This window comes from Lynx rufus, unplaced genomic scaffold (assembly GCF_022079265.1).
Source record: "Lynx rufus isolate CCGP_SWC_20201006 ecotype Redwood Valley unplaced genomic scaffold, mLynRuf1.p SCAF_5, whole genome shotgun sequence".
NCBI classification, from domain to species: Eukaryota; Metazoa; Chordata; class Mammalia; order Carnivora; family Felidae; genus Lynx; species Lynx rufus.
In genome coordinates, this window is record NW_025814867.1 from 1,037,845 (window position 1) to 1,053,189 (window position 15,345).

The 15,345-nt window shown below is 41.5% G+C and overlaps 1 protein-coding gene across 2 annotated transcripts in view; it reads right to left on the reverse strand.

Annotated features, from left to right (window-relative positions):
- ABHD5 (abhydrolase domain containing 5, lysophosphatidic acid acyltransferase) overlaps positions 1-15,345 on the reverse strand; it is a 29,672-nt gene that overhangs the window by 12,107 nt on the left and 2,220 nt on the right. For both annotated transcript variants that reach the window (XM_047098715.1, XM_047098716.1), the window contains exons 2-3: positions 5,203-5,288; positions 2,231-2,603 (exon numbers count right to left, since the gene is read on the reverse strand). In XM_047098715.1, the coding sequence (XP_046954671.1) occupies positions 2,231-2,603; positions 5,203-5,288 (459 nt within the window). The remainder of the gene's footprint in view (positions 1-2,230; positions 2,604-5,202; positions 5,289-15,345) is intronic.

Below are 15,345 nucleotides of genomic sequence, written 5' to 3' on the forward strand. Positions count from 1 at the left end.
CACCACCATGTGCCCAACCACAGTGGTCTGACTAAATGTCATGCATGATTTGGGATACCTGAAAATCCAGAGGACCTCACTATTTTGAAATTAACTTGTGTTTAATAATGTAAGTTATACAGGTAAGAATATAGGCTTGAATAGCCAACATGGTCTTTAGACTTCTTCTCAAATACTGGGTAGCAATCGCTCGATTTAAACATGCTAATTATTTCAAGCATTCTCTTGGTGGTTCTCGGTCCTGACACATTTCTTTAGTTTTATTTCTAGCATTAGGCACAAGCATTCAAAACGCATTTTCTAAAATGCAGCCCACTAGCAGGAACCACTGGCTTGCTTTCAGAGACTTGTGCTGCCCACCATGTCATTCAAAGTATGCTGCTGTTCCCTTTCATAGAAAGTTTTAAGGTGCTCATTCTTCACTGGGTGTTGCATGTAAGTGAAGAATCACTGAAGTCTATCCCTGAAACCAGTATTTCACTGTATGTTAACTAATTAAAATTTCAATAAATAAATAAACAAATGAAAACAAAGTGCTCATTCTCTTTTGAATCACTGATTTCTTCAGAGTACTTCGTAACTGCAAATGAAACTCTCACCGACCGACCTAAATAGTAAATAGCCATGAAGGGCCAGGATTCACGGCCAGGGTCTAGCCCACATAGTCCTGTATCACATCGCCAAAGAATAAATACCACGAGAGAAACATAATAAACCCCTGATAAGAAACAAAGGAAGCCCAGCCCCCCTGCAGAGAGCCCCCTGTTATCTTATACCTGAAAAGTATCCACTTCCTTCTCTTACTTTCCGCTACGAGTAGGACACAGTAGAAGATAGTAAATTCCAAAAGCCAACTAGAAACAGAGAATTTGCTGGATTTTTTTGGAAGAAGGGGTCTGTCATTTGACAACACTACAACCGGCTAGCACACCCAGGACTACAAACTCTCCAAGGGGGGAAAGTATTAAAGCTGAAGTTGAGACAAAGAACGTGTACAGAAAAAGCCACTGTTTGAGGGAAGAAAACCTCAGGGACGCAGGGCTGCTGCGCCACGCTTCCAAGTGTCGCAGCACACCTGAGGTCACGTGACGGGGCGGCCTCACAGGTGCGCGCGTGCCATCTGAAAACAAACGACCATCATCCTAGGTTTCATTCACAGACCTCACCATCAAAGTTGGCTGCAATTCTGGATTTAAAAATTAGTCTAATGAGAAAATGCACCGGCAACATAAAAATGTTGATTTTTTTTGTCTCTTTCCGAATGATAACGAAAAAAAAAAGCTTTTCTTCTATTTTCTTAGCACTCAAATGTGACCTTCACTCAGAGCTGAAACAAATAGGAAATAGCACAAGAAAATAAGGTAAACAAAGAAAGCAGAAGTACAAAGATTCTGAAGCAAAATTCAAGTCATTAATTCAAAATGACTCTGAAAAATAAATGTGTAACAATAAAGGTAGGGCACAGATAATAAAAACCCTGTCAGATACACTATGCAGATATATTTTCTGTAGTTTACAGGTGAGAAAACTGAAGCTTCCAGGCTGAAGGATTTGCTCTAAGCCAAAAAATAACATTAGCCCCCAGGACTTCTAATTTCTCACCTTTGGGTTCCTGTTACACTTTATTATAACCTGAAAAAGGTTAGTAAAAGCCTGTTGGGCCCAGAGATCTAATGATAACAATAACAACAAACAATACCACTAAAACAATTCTTTTTTTTTTTTAACGTTTATTTACTTATTTTTGAAAGAGAGAGAGAGAGAGAGAGAGAGAGACCATGAGATCATGAGCAGGGGAGGGGCAGAGAGAGAGGGAAACAAAGAATCCCAAGCAGGCTCTGCACTACAGTGCACAGCCTGATGTGGGACTTTGAACTCACAAACCATGCAATCATGACCGGAGCCAAAATCAAGAGTTGAACACAACCAACTGAGCCACCCAGGCACCCCACCACTGAAACAATTCTTACTTGTGGTTTAAATTGCAGACACTCTCAAGTTTGGCAAACAGAAAGTCCTTTCCTCAAGCCTTCTACCAATGTTTAGCAAGTGTAACAAGAAAACACTGACATCATTATTTCAGTCACTAAACTGGCCATTGGTTGTGCCTATTTGGTCTCAAGGATCCTGTAAGAGAATCTGTCTTGAAAGGCTCAAACACCAACAACCACCAAAGACAGGCTAGCAGAGACCAGCAGCTGGCTGTCTCTGTTCTGTCACCATCACTTACCTTGAGGGGTACTTCAGCGAGTAAGCAGCAGCCAAGAACCCACCCAGGTTGTGTCCAAGCAAGATCATTTTGTCCAATCCCAGGGCACATCTCCACTCTTCAATGGATTCCACAAACTGATTCTCCACTTCTTCCGCATCACTGTCAAACCTGGGCCTGCTACTTCGTCCAAAGCCCAACAGGTCAAAGGCATAGATGGGTCTATCGTTGCAAAGATCTCCATAATTCAGTGCCCAGAGTCCAAGACCTCCTCCAAAACCATGGAGGAGGACAAGTGGAGTCTTGTTTGAAATATTGTGAGAGAACTTCAGTGTCCATATCTTATTCCCATTCGATATACAAACAGGTTCTTTCTTGTATGTGCAGGGGACACCTAATGAAAACATAAAAAAGAAATTCTGCTTAGTTTCCCTACTTCTCCTGAGAAGAGGAGTATTCTCAGAGCAATCAGAAATTAATAATCTTCCAGACTGGTATCAATTCAAAGGATTTTAGCCTTTATTAGGTCATTCCAAAAAAAAAAAAAAAAAAAGCATACATCTTACTGAAGCAAGTAATTCTCATCTAAGTGGGAAGATCTATCTCAGGGAAGTCTCAAAGTACCTGCTGCCGAGGTCTTTTCGCAAGTCATGTTAGTTCTTTGGACTTCTTTTCACATCTACCAAGTGAGGGTCTGAGGCTTCTAGAATTGGAGAGAAACTTAGTGCTCATGGACCCACTGTTTGGAGGTCTCTAACTGTGCAGACTATAGCAAAAGAATACCTTGAATTTGTCTAACACTGGAAGATTAATCACTGAAGACTGAAGTCAGACTCAAAAGAAACATTTTTCCCTAAAAAGTGACCAGGAATTTAGGGAAGGACTAACAGTATCTGTATTAAACACATAACCGGAATCTTAAGTCATTTCAAAGGTTAGTAGAAAAGAGGTGACAGGGTATGGCAGGAAGTCTTGGCATGAAGTTTTGGTTCAAGTCCAACAATAATGCAAAGAATCACAGTTTTGTAGATAAAAACTTTTACTTGCCTTCAGTGCTGTGGGACTCAACACTTTAAACCTCCCCCAAATTGACTAAAGACAAAACCAATTTGAAATTCCTTTCTGTTAAATTATCAACTGAATTATTGACACTTTAGATATACCACCTACTTGCCCGTATTCACCCGTAGTGGACAAACACCAGAGAACTGGGAGTTTCTGCCCTTCAACCAAACAAATAATCTCAGGTTTTGTACCACACAGTAGCAGTAAAGAGGAAACTCAGCATTCATTCAGAATAGTAATGGAGCCCAGGCCTCCAAATGGGGGGAAATGCCGTCGGTTTAGAAAAGGACATGATCCAGCATCGGTACCAAAGCAAACCACGGCAGCATTTTGAACACAGATGTCTGCGTATTCCCATCGACACCAACTGTAACCGCTATTGGGTAGCTCACCCCACTTGTTTTCACATCTGACACTGAACCAGGGCCCGATTCTCATTCCTTTTTGCACCCCCAGACTCTCTCGGTAGGGAATCAGTAGGGAACCAGTGAGCACCACTGCCAGGAAATATATACCCAGAGATACCAGGACTGCCCTGCCCCAACAGTGCAAGTTTGGGCAAATTTCAGTGCTCGTAAGAAATTTTAAAAACACGTTTCCACACCACTGAAACGCAGAATTAAGGAATCCTACGAAACTAGCACCAGAAGGAACTCTAAGGATCATCCTGCCCCTTCATTTTACAGGTAACAAATGGGAAACTGACGGTGGCTCATCCAAGATCCTGACACCACCAGACTGCAGGTCTGGGCCTGGACCAGGATACCTTGTTCCAGTCCAGTAAGTGCTTCACCACACAAGGCCATGTGTTCTGGAATACCTAGAGCATGTGATCAGGCATAGACAGGATCTCTGGGGAGTCCCTGAGACCCTTCCCGGAGATCTAGGAGGTCAAAACTGTTTTCATGACAAAACTAATTTTTTACTCTCATTCTCTGATGGGTATGCAGTGGAGTTTCCAGAGATCACATGGATGTGATTACCAACAGTCTTAATGCAGAAGCAGATCCGACAATCCAGTTAACCTTATATTAAGCCAAACGTTAAAGAGATTTGCACACAGTGCTACTTTTCTCGCTACATTTCTGCTTGGGAAGTAGTTATTTTTAGAAAACATGAATCTGTAATAGGTTTCTTACTATTACTTTAAAATGAATAAATTAACATATTTCAAGTAATTCCATTTTAATTTCTAGTTGGTAAACATTGATAGCTATAACTGATAAACAAAGCTCCTTAAGGTCCTTACTAATTTAAGTCCTTTAATTAATTTAGGAGTATAGTAGGGGGGCGCCTGGGTGACTCAGTTGGTTCAGCGTCCAACTGCGGTTCAGGTCATGATCTCACCATTCGTGGGTTCAAGCCCCACGTCGGGCTCTGTGCTGACAGCTCAGAGCCTGGAGCCTGCTTCGGATTCTGTGTCTCCCTCTCCCTCTGCCCCTCCCCTGCTTGCACGCTGTCTCTCTTAAAAATAAACATTAAAGGGGCACCTGGGTGGCTCAGTTGGTTAAGCGTCCGACTTCAGCTCAGGTCATGATCTCACAATCCATGAGTTCGAGCCCCGTGTCAGGCTCTGTGCTGACAGCTCAGAGCCTGGAGCCTGCTTCGGATTCTGTGTCTCCCTCTCTCTCTCCCCCTCCCCTGCTCATGCTCTGTCTCTCTCTGTCTCAAAAATAAATAAAAACATTAAAATTTTAAGAAAAAAAAATAATAAACATTAAAAATTTTTTTTTCTTAAAGAGTATAATAGGGACCCAAGACCAAAAAGTTTGAAAACCCCTGCTTCCCAGCGTTTCTGCACTTGTTAATAACATGGTAAAGGGAAAAACAGACCACACACAGAACCTTATCTCCAGTTTCTGGGCAATGTGACCTATGAGATCTAGTTCAGCAAACAGTTCAGTTAACTTACAGGAAGAAAACCTTACATTTTAAAATTTTCTCTTCAGCTTCTTTAAGGTGTGATGTAGACGTAGGGCACCAGGTGGGAAGCCAACCAGTTAGCCATCCTGACCTAGAGCATCAAAAACAAAATGCAAAGAGAGATGTTAATGCTCTTCTCAACTCCCAGCTGTCACATCTGAAGAAAAGCAGAACAGGAAACTTATCGTCCATACGACGGTGAAGCTGTCTACCTGTGGCACAACCCACCTAATACATACAAAGCATTGTGGTAAAGTACTGGGCAGCAGACATTCGACTTCAGCCTGTGAACCTACAGGTACACATGGCTGGCCCAGAGTGACCTGGTTAACTGTTGATGAAAAAGCTTCAGGGTCCAATAAACAGTAGATGAAAAGAATGACCCAGGTATCTGGCAGGGGGGACAGAAGCAAGCCTGAGGCAACCAGTAAGACAAGGTGTGGGGACACGAGAAAAGACAGGCTTTGCTAGTAGCTAATGAAGGAGAGGACGAACCTTTAACTCCCGGCCTGGCAGCAGCAGACCACAAGCTCATCCTAACAATCTGGGAAAACGCAAAGCGTCAGCAGTTCTGTGACAGTTAGTGAGAGCTAGCTCCTGACCAGGAATATCCAAAGTGAAGAGCTTCCCGATTAAAGAGAAAATGAATCCGAGAAGGAAGAAAGACAAACCACTGCAGCTTCCAGATGAGAGGTATGGGCCTAAACCAAGGCTGTGGCACCAAGAAGATGAGGCCAAGGAATATTTAAAAATAAAACAGGCTGAAGGATACAAACTAGAAGGTACAACTAGAAGAGGCCTAAGTTCTGGAGATCTAAAGCATAGCACACAGACTATCGTCTGTAACATGCACGCTTCAAAACTAAGAGACCAAATCTTAAATGTCGCAACCTCAAAAGAAATGGCACTTATGTAATGTTGTAAGAGGTGTTAGCTAAAGTGTAACCAGACTGCAGTATATAAATGGTATATAAATAGTGTCAAATCAACACAGTTGATTTGTTGATAAACTTATACAATGTTATATCAAAGGGGGAGGGTGGAATCTAATGGAGGAAACAGGTGACCCAGCAACTATAATACATGATGGAATGAATTCATTCCACAAGTACTTACTGAGCACTTAACTATCTGTGAGGAACTATTTTAATCACTTGGGACATATCAATTATCAAACAGAGGTAAGAGTGATTAGTTCTCCTTAAGGGCATCAGAGAGTTACTTTTGAGCTACATCTTCTAGGTAAACAGGATTTAGAGTGGTAATTGAGGCATCCCCCATGAAGGGCATGAGCACAAGCACATAAGGAAGTGCATGATGTGTGTTCTCAAGTAACAAGGGCATTGTTTCCAACGGCTGCTATAACAAATTACAAACTTCATAGCCTAAAACAACAGAAATTTATTCAGGGCCACACTCCCAATAGAGGCTCTATCAGAAAATCCTTGCCTCTTCTGGGTTCTGGTGACTGCCGGTATTCTTTATCCTAAGGCAGGGTCACTCCAGTTGTCCCCATCCATTACCACACTGCCTTCTGTGTGACGTCCTTCTCCCTGTCTGTAATCAATCTCCCTCTGCCTTTCACTTATAGAATCACTAGTGATTGCATTTAGGGCCCACCCAGACATCCCAGGATCATCGCAGTTTTCAAAGTAATTGTAATTAGTTAAATTAAAAGTCTGCAGAATCTTTCCCATATAAAGTAACATTCACAGGTGCCAAGGATTAGAAAATGGACACGTCTTTTGAGACCATTACCTTTGGGGACCACTACCACAGATGTAAAGCATGGAGTACATTCCAAGATAAAATATTTATTTATTTATTTATTTACTTACTTATTTTTAATGTTTGTTTATTTTGAGAGAGAGAGACAGCATGAGTGGGGGAGGGGCAGAGAGAGAGAGAGAGAGAGAGGGAGAGAGAGAGAGAGAGAGAGAGAGAGGGAGACAGAATCAGAAGCAGGCTCCAGGCTCTAAGCTATTAGCACAGAGTCTGACGCGGGGCCTGAACTTGCCAACTGCGAAATAATGACCTGAGTCAAAGTCGGACATTTAACCGACTGAGCCATCCAGGCGCCCCCAAGATAAAATACTGAAACATTCAATAAATGGTAGTTGACATTATACTGATGACAACAGAACAATTCACTAAAATTATGTGATGTTAATCAGTAATTCCTAAAATGAGAGTTTTAAGTAAGGTTCAGAAGAACTTTGAAGGTGGAAATTGACAAAGAATGGTCATATTGCATCACTCCTTACCTCCAAGGGAAGGCTACTTCTAGCTACCTACAATAGGAAGCTCAGCCCTGCTCCAGCCTTTTACTTGATATTCTAGTGTCATTGATGCCATTTCTTATTCTGTTTCTGGCCACACAATATCCCCTGTTCTCTTGCTTCCTGGGCCTGAATAGCCTTACAACATGTATCTCCCCTTCTTGTCATGATCCATTATACCTGTTACCACCCTCTGATTCGATTTCATTTCCCCTTTGCCCACATACCCAAACAGGACGAGATCAAGATGGCAGGATTAACACCCAATACACAAACTCTATTCTCTTCCTTCTCAAGTTGTGTTATAACGTTCATATTTACTCATCAATATGCTTGCCCAGCTGTAAGATCCTTGAAGGTAAGGACTCTGTGTTCACCAATGTAGATTACCATACATTGCTGTTATAAATGAAGTTATTGCTTCACCTGAAATGTATTAGCTACAGTGAATTACAAGTGGATCACTTGAATATAAGAGAATTTTCTGAGATGGCAGTGACATTCTCTAAACAGGTGGTTGAATTACACAGATGTATGCATATGTCACAATCCAGCAAATAAACACTTAAGATGTAAGCATTTCATCATAATAAAATTTTATACTAAAAAAAGGAAAACAGCCTGGATTTGATAACTGGTTGGATATAAAGAAGGAGTAATAGAGGATTTCCAGGTTTCTGACTCAGGTACCACTAATAACCACACAGAACGCACAACTAGGAATAGGTGTGAGTAGAGAAATCCAGCTTTTTCTAAGCTTTGTAGGTCCATGCTACATTTCCCTGTCCTATAGAATCTCTCTGGGCATTATGTGTAATAGCCGCTCAATAAATGCCTGCATAATGATTAAGTCACTCAGAATCCAGGGTATTTTCGGTCCAAGTTATCCCCATTTTGCAGATGTTAAAAGTAAGGTTCAGAAATGTTAAGCACGACATCCAAGGGTATTAGGGTAGTAAGGAAGTGACACAAGTAGAAATTTAAATTCAATTCTGTCGGACTTCAAAAGCTCTTTTTTCTCAGGTGACTATCTTCCTTAAAATGCGTGAGGAATTGTCATGACCTACAGGACAAAGTCACAGGACAAAGGCACATTCCTTAGACCTGCAAGGCAAAGAAGACACACAGTAGCCTACATTCTAACCAGGCTCCACTCCAAATGTTCTCTGTGCTAGTTTCAAACCTTCTACATTAACAGGGTAAGATGACATGACCCCTAGGCATCTCCCACAAATGATACATAGAACTTGTTAACAAGGTATAAACATAATAGAAAACATCATTATTAGTCTATAAATATATAAGGCTATTTACAAATTATCAAGGAAAAACAATTCAAAGTTTTAGCAATGAGTTTTTCAATCATTCAACAATTTGTCAATTGTTGGCAAAAAAAAGCAGTTAACGGGCAGTTAAAAGAATCTCCTGATATTTAGAGCTTAAAATTTAAAAAGCAAACCATTATTAAGCTGAAGCTCTTCTGTCCTTGACCAGGAATGGTCATCAAAGTCTGTTAGGCCGCAAAAATATGAGCTAGTACCAAAAGGAAGCTACTTATAACTCAATCTCATCATTGTTCTTATATATCCCTCAAACCATAGCATAGTTCCTTGCCAGAATCAGAGGTTGGTACTCAACAAACAAACAAACAAATAAAGTGAAATGAACTATAATCTACTAGTGCTCCAAAAGACATCACAGACACGTTGGGGCAAAGAAAACACAAATGCAGTCTTTGTTTCTTTTTTTTTTTTTTTTGTCAGTTTATTTATTTTGAGAGAGAGAGAGAGAGAGAGAGCGCACAGATGTGCACGCAGGAGTGGGGGGAAGGGCAGAGAGGAAGAGAGAGAATGCCAAGCAGGCTCCACCCCCAGCACAGACCCTGACCCAGGGCTTGATCCCATGAACCGTGAGATCACGAACTGAGCTGAAATCAAGAGTTGGATGTTCAACCTACTGCGCTACCCAGGTGCCCCATGTTACAGTCTTTTTGAAAAATTTACATTCTCTGAATACCTGCTACGTACAGGTCCTCGAGTTTAAAACGTTATACACCAGCCTGCAATATAGGAATTATGCCCACTCCAGCTTTCAGAGGACAGATCTGGTCCACCCATCTTTGCCTGCTGATGATGGGCTTAACTCAAAGAGAAAAGGCAAAACAGCATTTTTACGTTTGCAAGTCTAGTGCATCACACTAAAACTCAGGGCTTTTCAACCACAGGAGCCACCAATCCTCTTCAGGTTTTCAAGGCAACCTTTTCATCGAAGCAGCTAATTGTTTTTAAGTGAATTTTTCTGAAGTACATTTAAACTGAAAAATCTATATTTAACAAAGCATAGTAAAATATTTTATTTTTACTCATTGGAACTGTAAAGACACCTCTCCTCTCCTAAGCCTTGATAGTATTTCTGTCCAATCAGTTTTGCCTAAACCAGATGATAATATGTTTTATAGAAACTGCCTTCTTTCTTAGAGATACTCCACGTGATTGACTCCAACACACATAATAGGCTCAAAGGAACATTTCTAAAGAGTACAAAGCTGGGGTCTCTCTTTTCTGTCCTTTTCTTGATCACTCTTCATTCCCAGTTCCCAGTCTTGAGCTGGCCACCTCTATTGCTTCAACCCTCCAAGACACTCATCCAACTTCACCTTCTGCCTTCCGGGTATAAACCTCATCTTCTAAGAGACCCTCTGCCCCTTCCACAAGATCTCCTGTGTCCTCCAGTGTTGTTCTGCATCGTAGGCTTGGGGTGTGAAACTGGCACTAAGGACACAAGGCTGAAGCCTGTCAGATACCCAGCAATTCTTCTGAGGTCACAAAATCCAAAGTAAATATGAAACTCATGTGGCCCAGATATAAACAGTAAACAAGAAAACAAACAAAACGGTAACCAAGATACAGGCTGCCTTCTCATAGCTTCAGAAAATAAACAGAAAAGCAACACTTCCCTGTTTTATTTAAGCAGATCATTGATAAACACCATTCATCCACTGGCTGAGGCCCTAACTTCAGAAGCAACCCAAAGGTCAGTCACGATATAAAGAAACAGTCATTCACGATGGGGCTAACACCTATCTAGGACAACAGGAAGACTTACCAACGTGCACCAAAACATTTTCTACACGCCTATTAGCAAGACTGGAGATCCCAGCCCTAAACATCAAATCAAAAGCCAAATAAAACAAATCTTGCTTTATAATCTCTGTAATAAACACAGAGAATCTTTTTAGTGAGCAGACTTCTGAGTTAAAAAAGGAAGGAAGGAAGGAAGGAAGGAAGGAAGGAAGGAAGGAAGGAAAAGAAAAAAAAGAATTTGAAAGACTGCAGGAGAGGTGGCAACTCTAAGACAAATATATGCTTAACATATCAATAGAGTTTATTAACTTAAGAACCTGATTTTAAGTATCCTGAGTTTGAGAGATAAAACACTACATTTTTTACCTTAACTTTCTACCTACTTTTTCAAATATCATTAACAAAGTATTTATACCCTATTGCCATCCACATTTAAGTTTCCTGGTAATCCCTGTTTTGTTCTCTAAGACATCTATCTATAGTATTACCAAACCTGAATTGCACAATCTATAAATATTGTGAAACAGGTTTCAACGTTTTCTGAAGAAAACATACAGAAGGCTGGCCAATTTCCACACACTGTTGGCCACTTAAATAACAGTTCTAATTAGGTTATAAGTAAAGAGGATTTCATTATATTACAATTTTGGTTAATATGACTTTCCATCTCTATACTGGTGCTGTCCAGACAGAAAAGCTGTTTATTACCGCTCTCTATCCTACTCTAAAGCACAGTGTGGTACCTCATTTAGAGAAACTATGAGGTTTTGCTTCTTTTGCAAATATCCAAATTTGAGGTGTGAATATATATATTCCTCTAAAATAATTCCTCACCCAGTGAATGATTAAAAACTTTCAAGTTGGACATTACGACCCTTCTGCAAATAAAGGCCTTCTTTCCTGGGTAATGGTTTCCTAAATCCTATTCTTGGAAAAGAGGAAACAAAAAGAATTAGGTCTCATATAACCGTAACTTAGGCGACTAACACGCCCTTTCATTTTAAATAAATAATACTTACATGATTCAAATTATCACTAACCATTAGATCAATGACCATCCAAGCCCCTCTGACATATTTTAATATATTAATTCACATTCTTTAACTTTTTACCCCCTATATTTTTAACATCTAACTTTTAAAGACCGACCTAGAGCTGGACAATCAGTATTTTAGACATAGTCATGTGCTGGTGATACTTTCCCCCAATTGTTTCCTACCTTTTTTCACACAGTAAACACCATTCTGGAGTCAGACACAGCACCAAACATACTTAAATAGAACTACAGGTGTACTTTTAGATTTACACTGCTTAACAAATCTAAGTGACATTTCATGTTAGTTCTAAAATAAGTTTATCGAGGGGCACCTGGGTGGCTCAGTTGGCTGAGTGACTGACTTCAGCTCAAGTCATGATCTTGGAGTTCACAAACTGGAGCCCCGCGCTGGGCTCTGGGCTGAGGCCTCAGAGCCGGGAGCCTGCTTCAGAGTCTACATCTCCCTCTCTCTGCCCCTCCCTCACTCATGTTCTGTCTGTCTCTCTCTCTCAAAAATAAATAAAAAACATTTAAAAATTTTTTAAAAAGCTTTAAAATAAGTTTATCTACTAGATAAATAAACTAAAAATCCTAGACCAAACTGAATAATAATTTAGACAATTTTTTTTAGTGTTTATTTATTTTTGAGAGATAGAGTGCCAGTGGGGGAGGGGCAGAGAGAGAGGGAGACACAGAATCTGAAGCAGGCTCCAGGCTCCGAGCCGTCAGCAAAGAGCCTGACTCAGGGCTTAAACTCGTGAACTGCAGGGTCATGGCCTGAGCCCAAGTCAGCTGCTCAGCCGACTGAGCCACCCAGGCGCCCCAATAATAACTTTAATAAAATCATCTTTCCACACAATTCTTTATGATTCACAATCAGGGGTGGGGAATTACAGGTGACTCCATTCAGAGTCATCTGTAATTCTCAAACGTACTATCCAGTGTTGTTTTTATTATGTAGGCCATCCTGGGACTTTACAATCTTTTGTTAAATTCTTTGTCACAGCACTAAAATCTCCGTTTGCTGGTCTGTGACTGGCATTTTGGAGAACAGGCAAAACAATGAAGTATGAGTTGGTTCATCCAAGGTCAAGAAATAGAACCATATTCCCAACCTCCTCAATATAACTCAAGTTCAGGATCTTATTGTTATCCTAGTCAAATTCAAACTTTGAATTCTTATGAATGTATCTTTTGATGTTCTTTGAATATCTTAAGATGTAAAAACATCAAGTTATAAATCTGCAAAATATAAAATCAATTACTAGGGTTTTTTTCTTAATGTTTGTGTCGGCATAAGTTCATAATATTGAAGTGTTTAATTCAATAAACATTAATTGAAGCTTACTATTTACAAAACCCCATCAGGCTCTACCAGACATCTGAGTGTGACAAAGGTTTGTCCTCAATGAGCTGACAAAACAAATATACAAATAACTATACTAGAAAACAGGGTAGAAGCACCATCAAGGAAAACACCACAGACCTTTAGGGAAGGGAGACTACAATCTGTTTTGGGTCACAGACAACAGTGTGAACCAAGCCAAGGGAGGAAACAGAGGTAAGGAACATGTTTAGGAAACAACGAAAGAGGAGAGCCCAGCCCAACAGGAGGAAATAAGACTCCAAAGACAGATAAGAAAGAGCCACACTGTTGCAAAGGGCTTGAAGTCAGGCTGAGTAGTTGTAATAAAGCCACTGTGTGTGGCTACACTGCAAACAAGACGGTGTCTGTTGGAGAGATAAAAGTAACTAATGAAATAAGCTATGTTGAAAGCATAGGAACAAAACGTGTTGCTAAAGCCTGCTATGATCCGGGAAAGGGAGTAAGAAGGATTGGGGCCAGGTGGTTCCCCAGTGACACTGGAAACGGAAAGCGGATGTACTTGGAATCAGCTGGGCTTGGTAGATCTGGTATTCAGGGCAAAGAAGATGGATGGAAGGGGGCAAAGACCAGGCCACAGTTCTGAATCCGGATGACCAGGAGCACGGAAGCGCCCTAAGGAAAATAAGGAAGTCAAGGAGAAGAACCGGACTTTCGGTATTGTTTAGTTCAGGGGAAGAAAGGTGAAAATGAGATCCTACTCTGGACACGTTACATTTAAGGAATGAGTTGCAAGCATCTGGCACACAGTTAGAAACATCACTAGAACACGGAAGAGGGCACCAGCATGAGGCTGACATCTCGGTTCTCTCCACAAAAGAGACACATCAAGGATGAGTGGAACTACAAGACAAAAGATGAAAGATGAAGGACGGTCTTGGAAAATTATGACATTTAAAGAACGGGAAAGGAGCGCCTGGCTGACTCAGTTCGCTGAACATCCGACTTCGGCTCGGGTCACGATCTCGTGGTTTGTGAGTTCGAGCCCCACGTCGGGCTCTGTGCTGACAGCTCAGATTCCGTGTCTCCCTTTCTCTCCGCCCCTCCCCCGCTCATGCTCTGCCTCTGTGTCTCTCAAAAATAAATAAACAATAAAATGTTTTTTTTAAATAAAGAACGGGGAAAAGAAAAGAACCTAATAATAAAAGTGACTACTGGTCTGAGGTAAGGCACAAAGCAAAATGTCTTAAGAGCTACAAGGTCTGGTAAGAATTTCAAACACTGAAAACTCAAGACCCCAGAAAGATTAAGTACCCAGAAACATAAAAACCCACTGGGATGTGTCATGCAGAAATGTTATGACTTTTAAGAAGCTGGGTGGCAAGGATTTGGGAAAGGGAGATGGCAACGGAGAGAAGTCACTGATCTTAGCAGCGTTTTAAAAGATAGATGGGGCGCCTGGGTGGCGCAGTCGGTTAAGCGTCCGACTTCAGCCAGGTCACGATCTCGTGGTCCGTGAGTTCGAGCCCCGCGTCGGGCTCTGGGCTGATGGCTCAGAGCCTGGAGCCTGTTTCCGATTCTGTGTCTCCCTCTCTCTCTGCCCCTCCCCCGTTCATGCTCTGTCTCTCTCTGTCCCAAAAATAAATAAACGTTGAAAAAAAAAAATTAAAAGATAGAGAAATCCACTATCCTATCTGCACGGCAAAGAACTACAGTCAAATTCTGATGTAAATCCAACAGGAGGCTGGTAGACCCACTGGAGGAGAGAGGGAGAAAAAACAATCCTGTGTTTACAGCATGTGATGGTTTCCGTGGTGTGACTACTGCCACCATGGCTGATTTCAAGCTGCCAAAAGTTGCCGGCACAGGGCGGCGCCAACACACGGCTGCAAACCACCTGTTCTGTCCACCCTGCAGCCGAGCCACTCCGGGGCGGTTTTCCCCTCAACCCCACTCCACTGACACATAATCATTCTGTGCGAGACCCGTGCAGCCATTCGCAGAAGTCCACCCCGCTCCTGCTACGTTTAGCTTTCTCAACTACATCGCAAGGAAAGGGGTGAGATGTTGAAAGCCAAAGGGTGACCAGGCATGGCTACCTATGTAAGTCAAGAAAAAAACCAAGAATCGTTAAGCGCCAAAAAAGCCTTCCTAAACCATTTTATGATTGTTTCCTTCGTTACTGTCCATTCTCCATCTAAACCTGAAATGCCTTAGAAAACTCCATCCAAGATTTGTGTTTTCCCGGCAACCAACACTGGCTCTTGGGACAGTTCGAGGCGTCACTGCAAGGATTAAATAAAGTGTCAGTAGAGCAAAAGAAACAAGAACCAAGCTCCTGCCTGAGTCCCAGTGCCACTGAGAGGCAGCAGAGACCTGGTTTAAACTAAGTCAAGACACCTGGGCTCCAACCCAGCTCTGCCGCT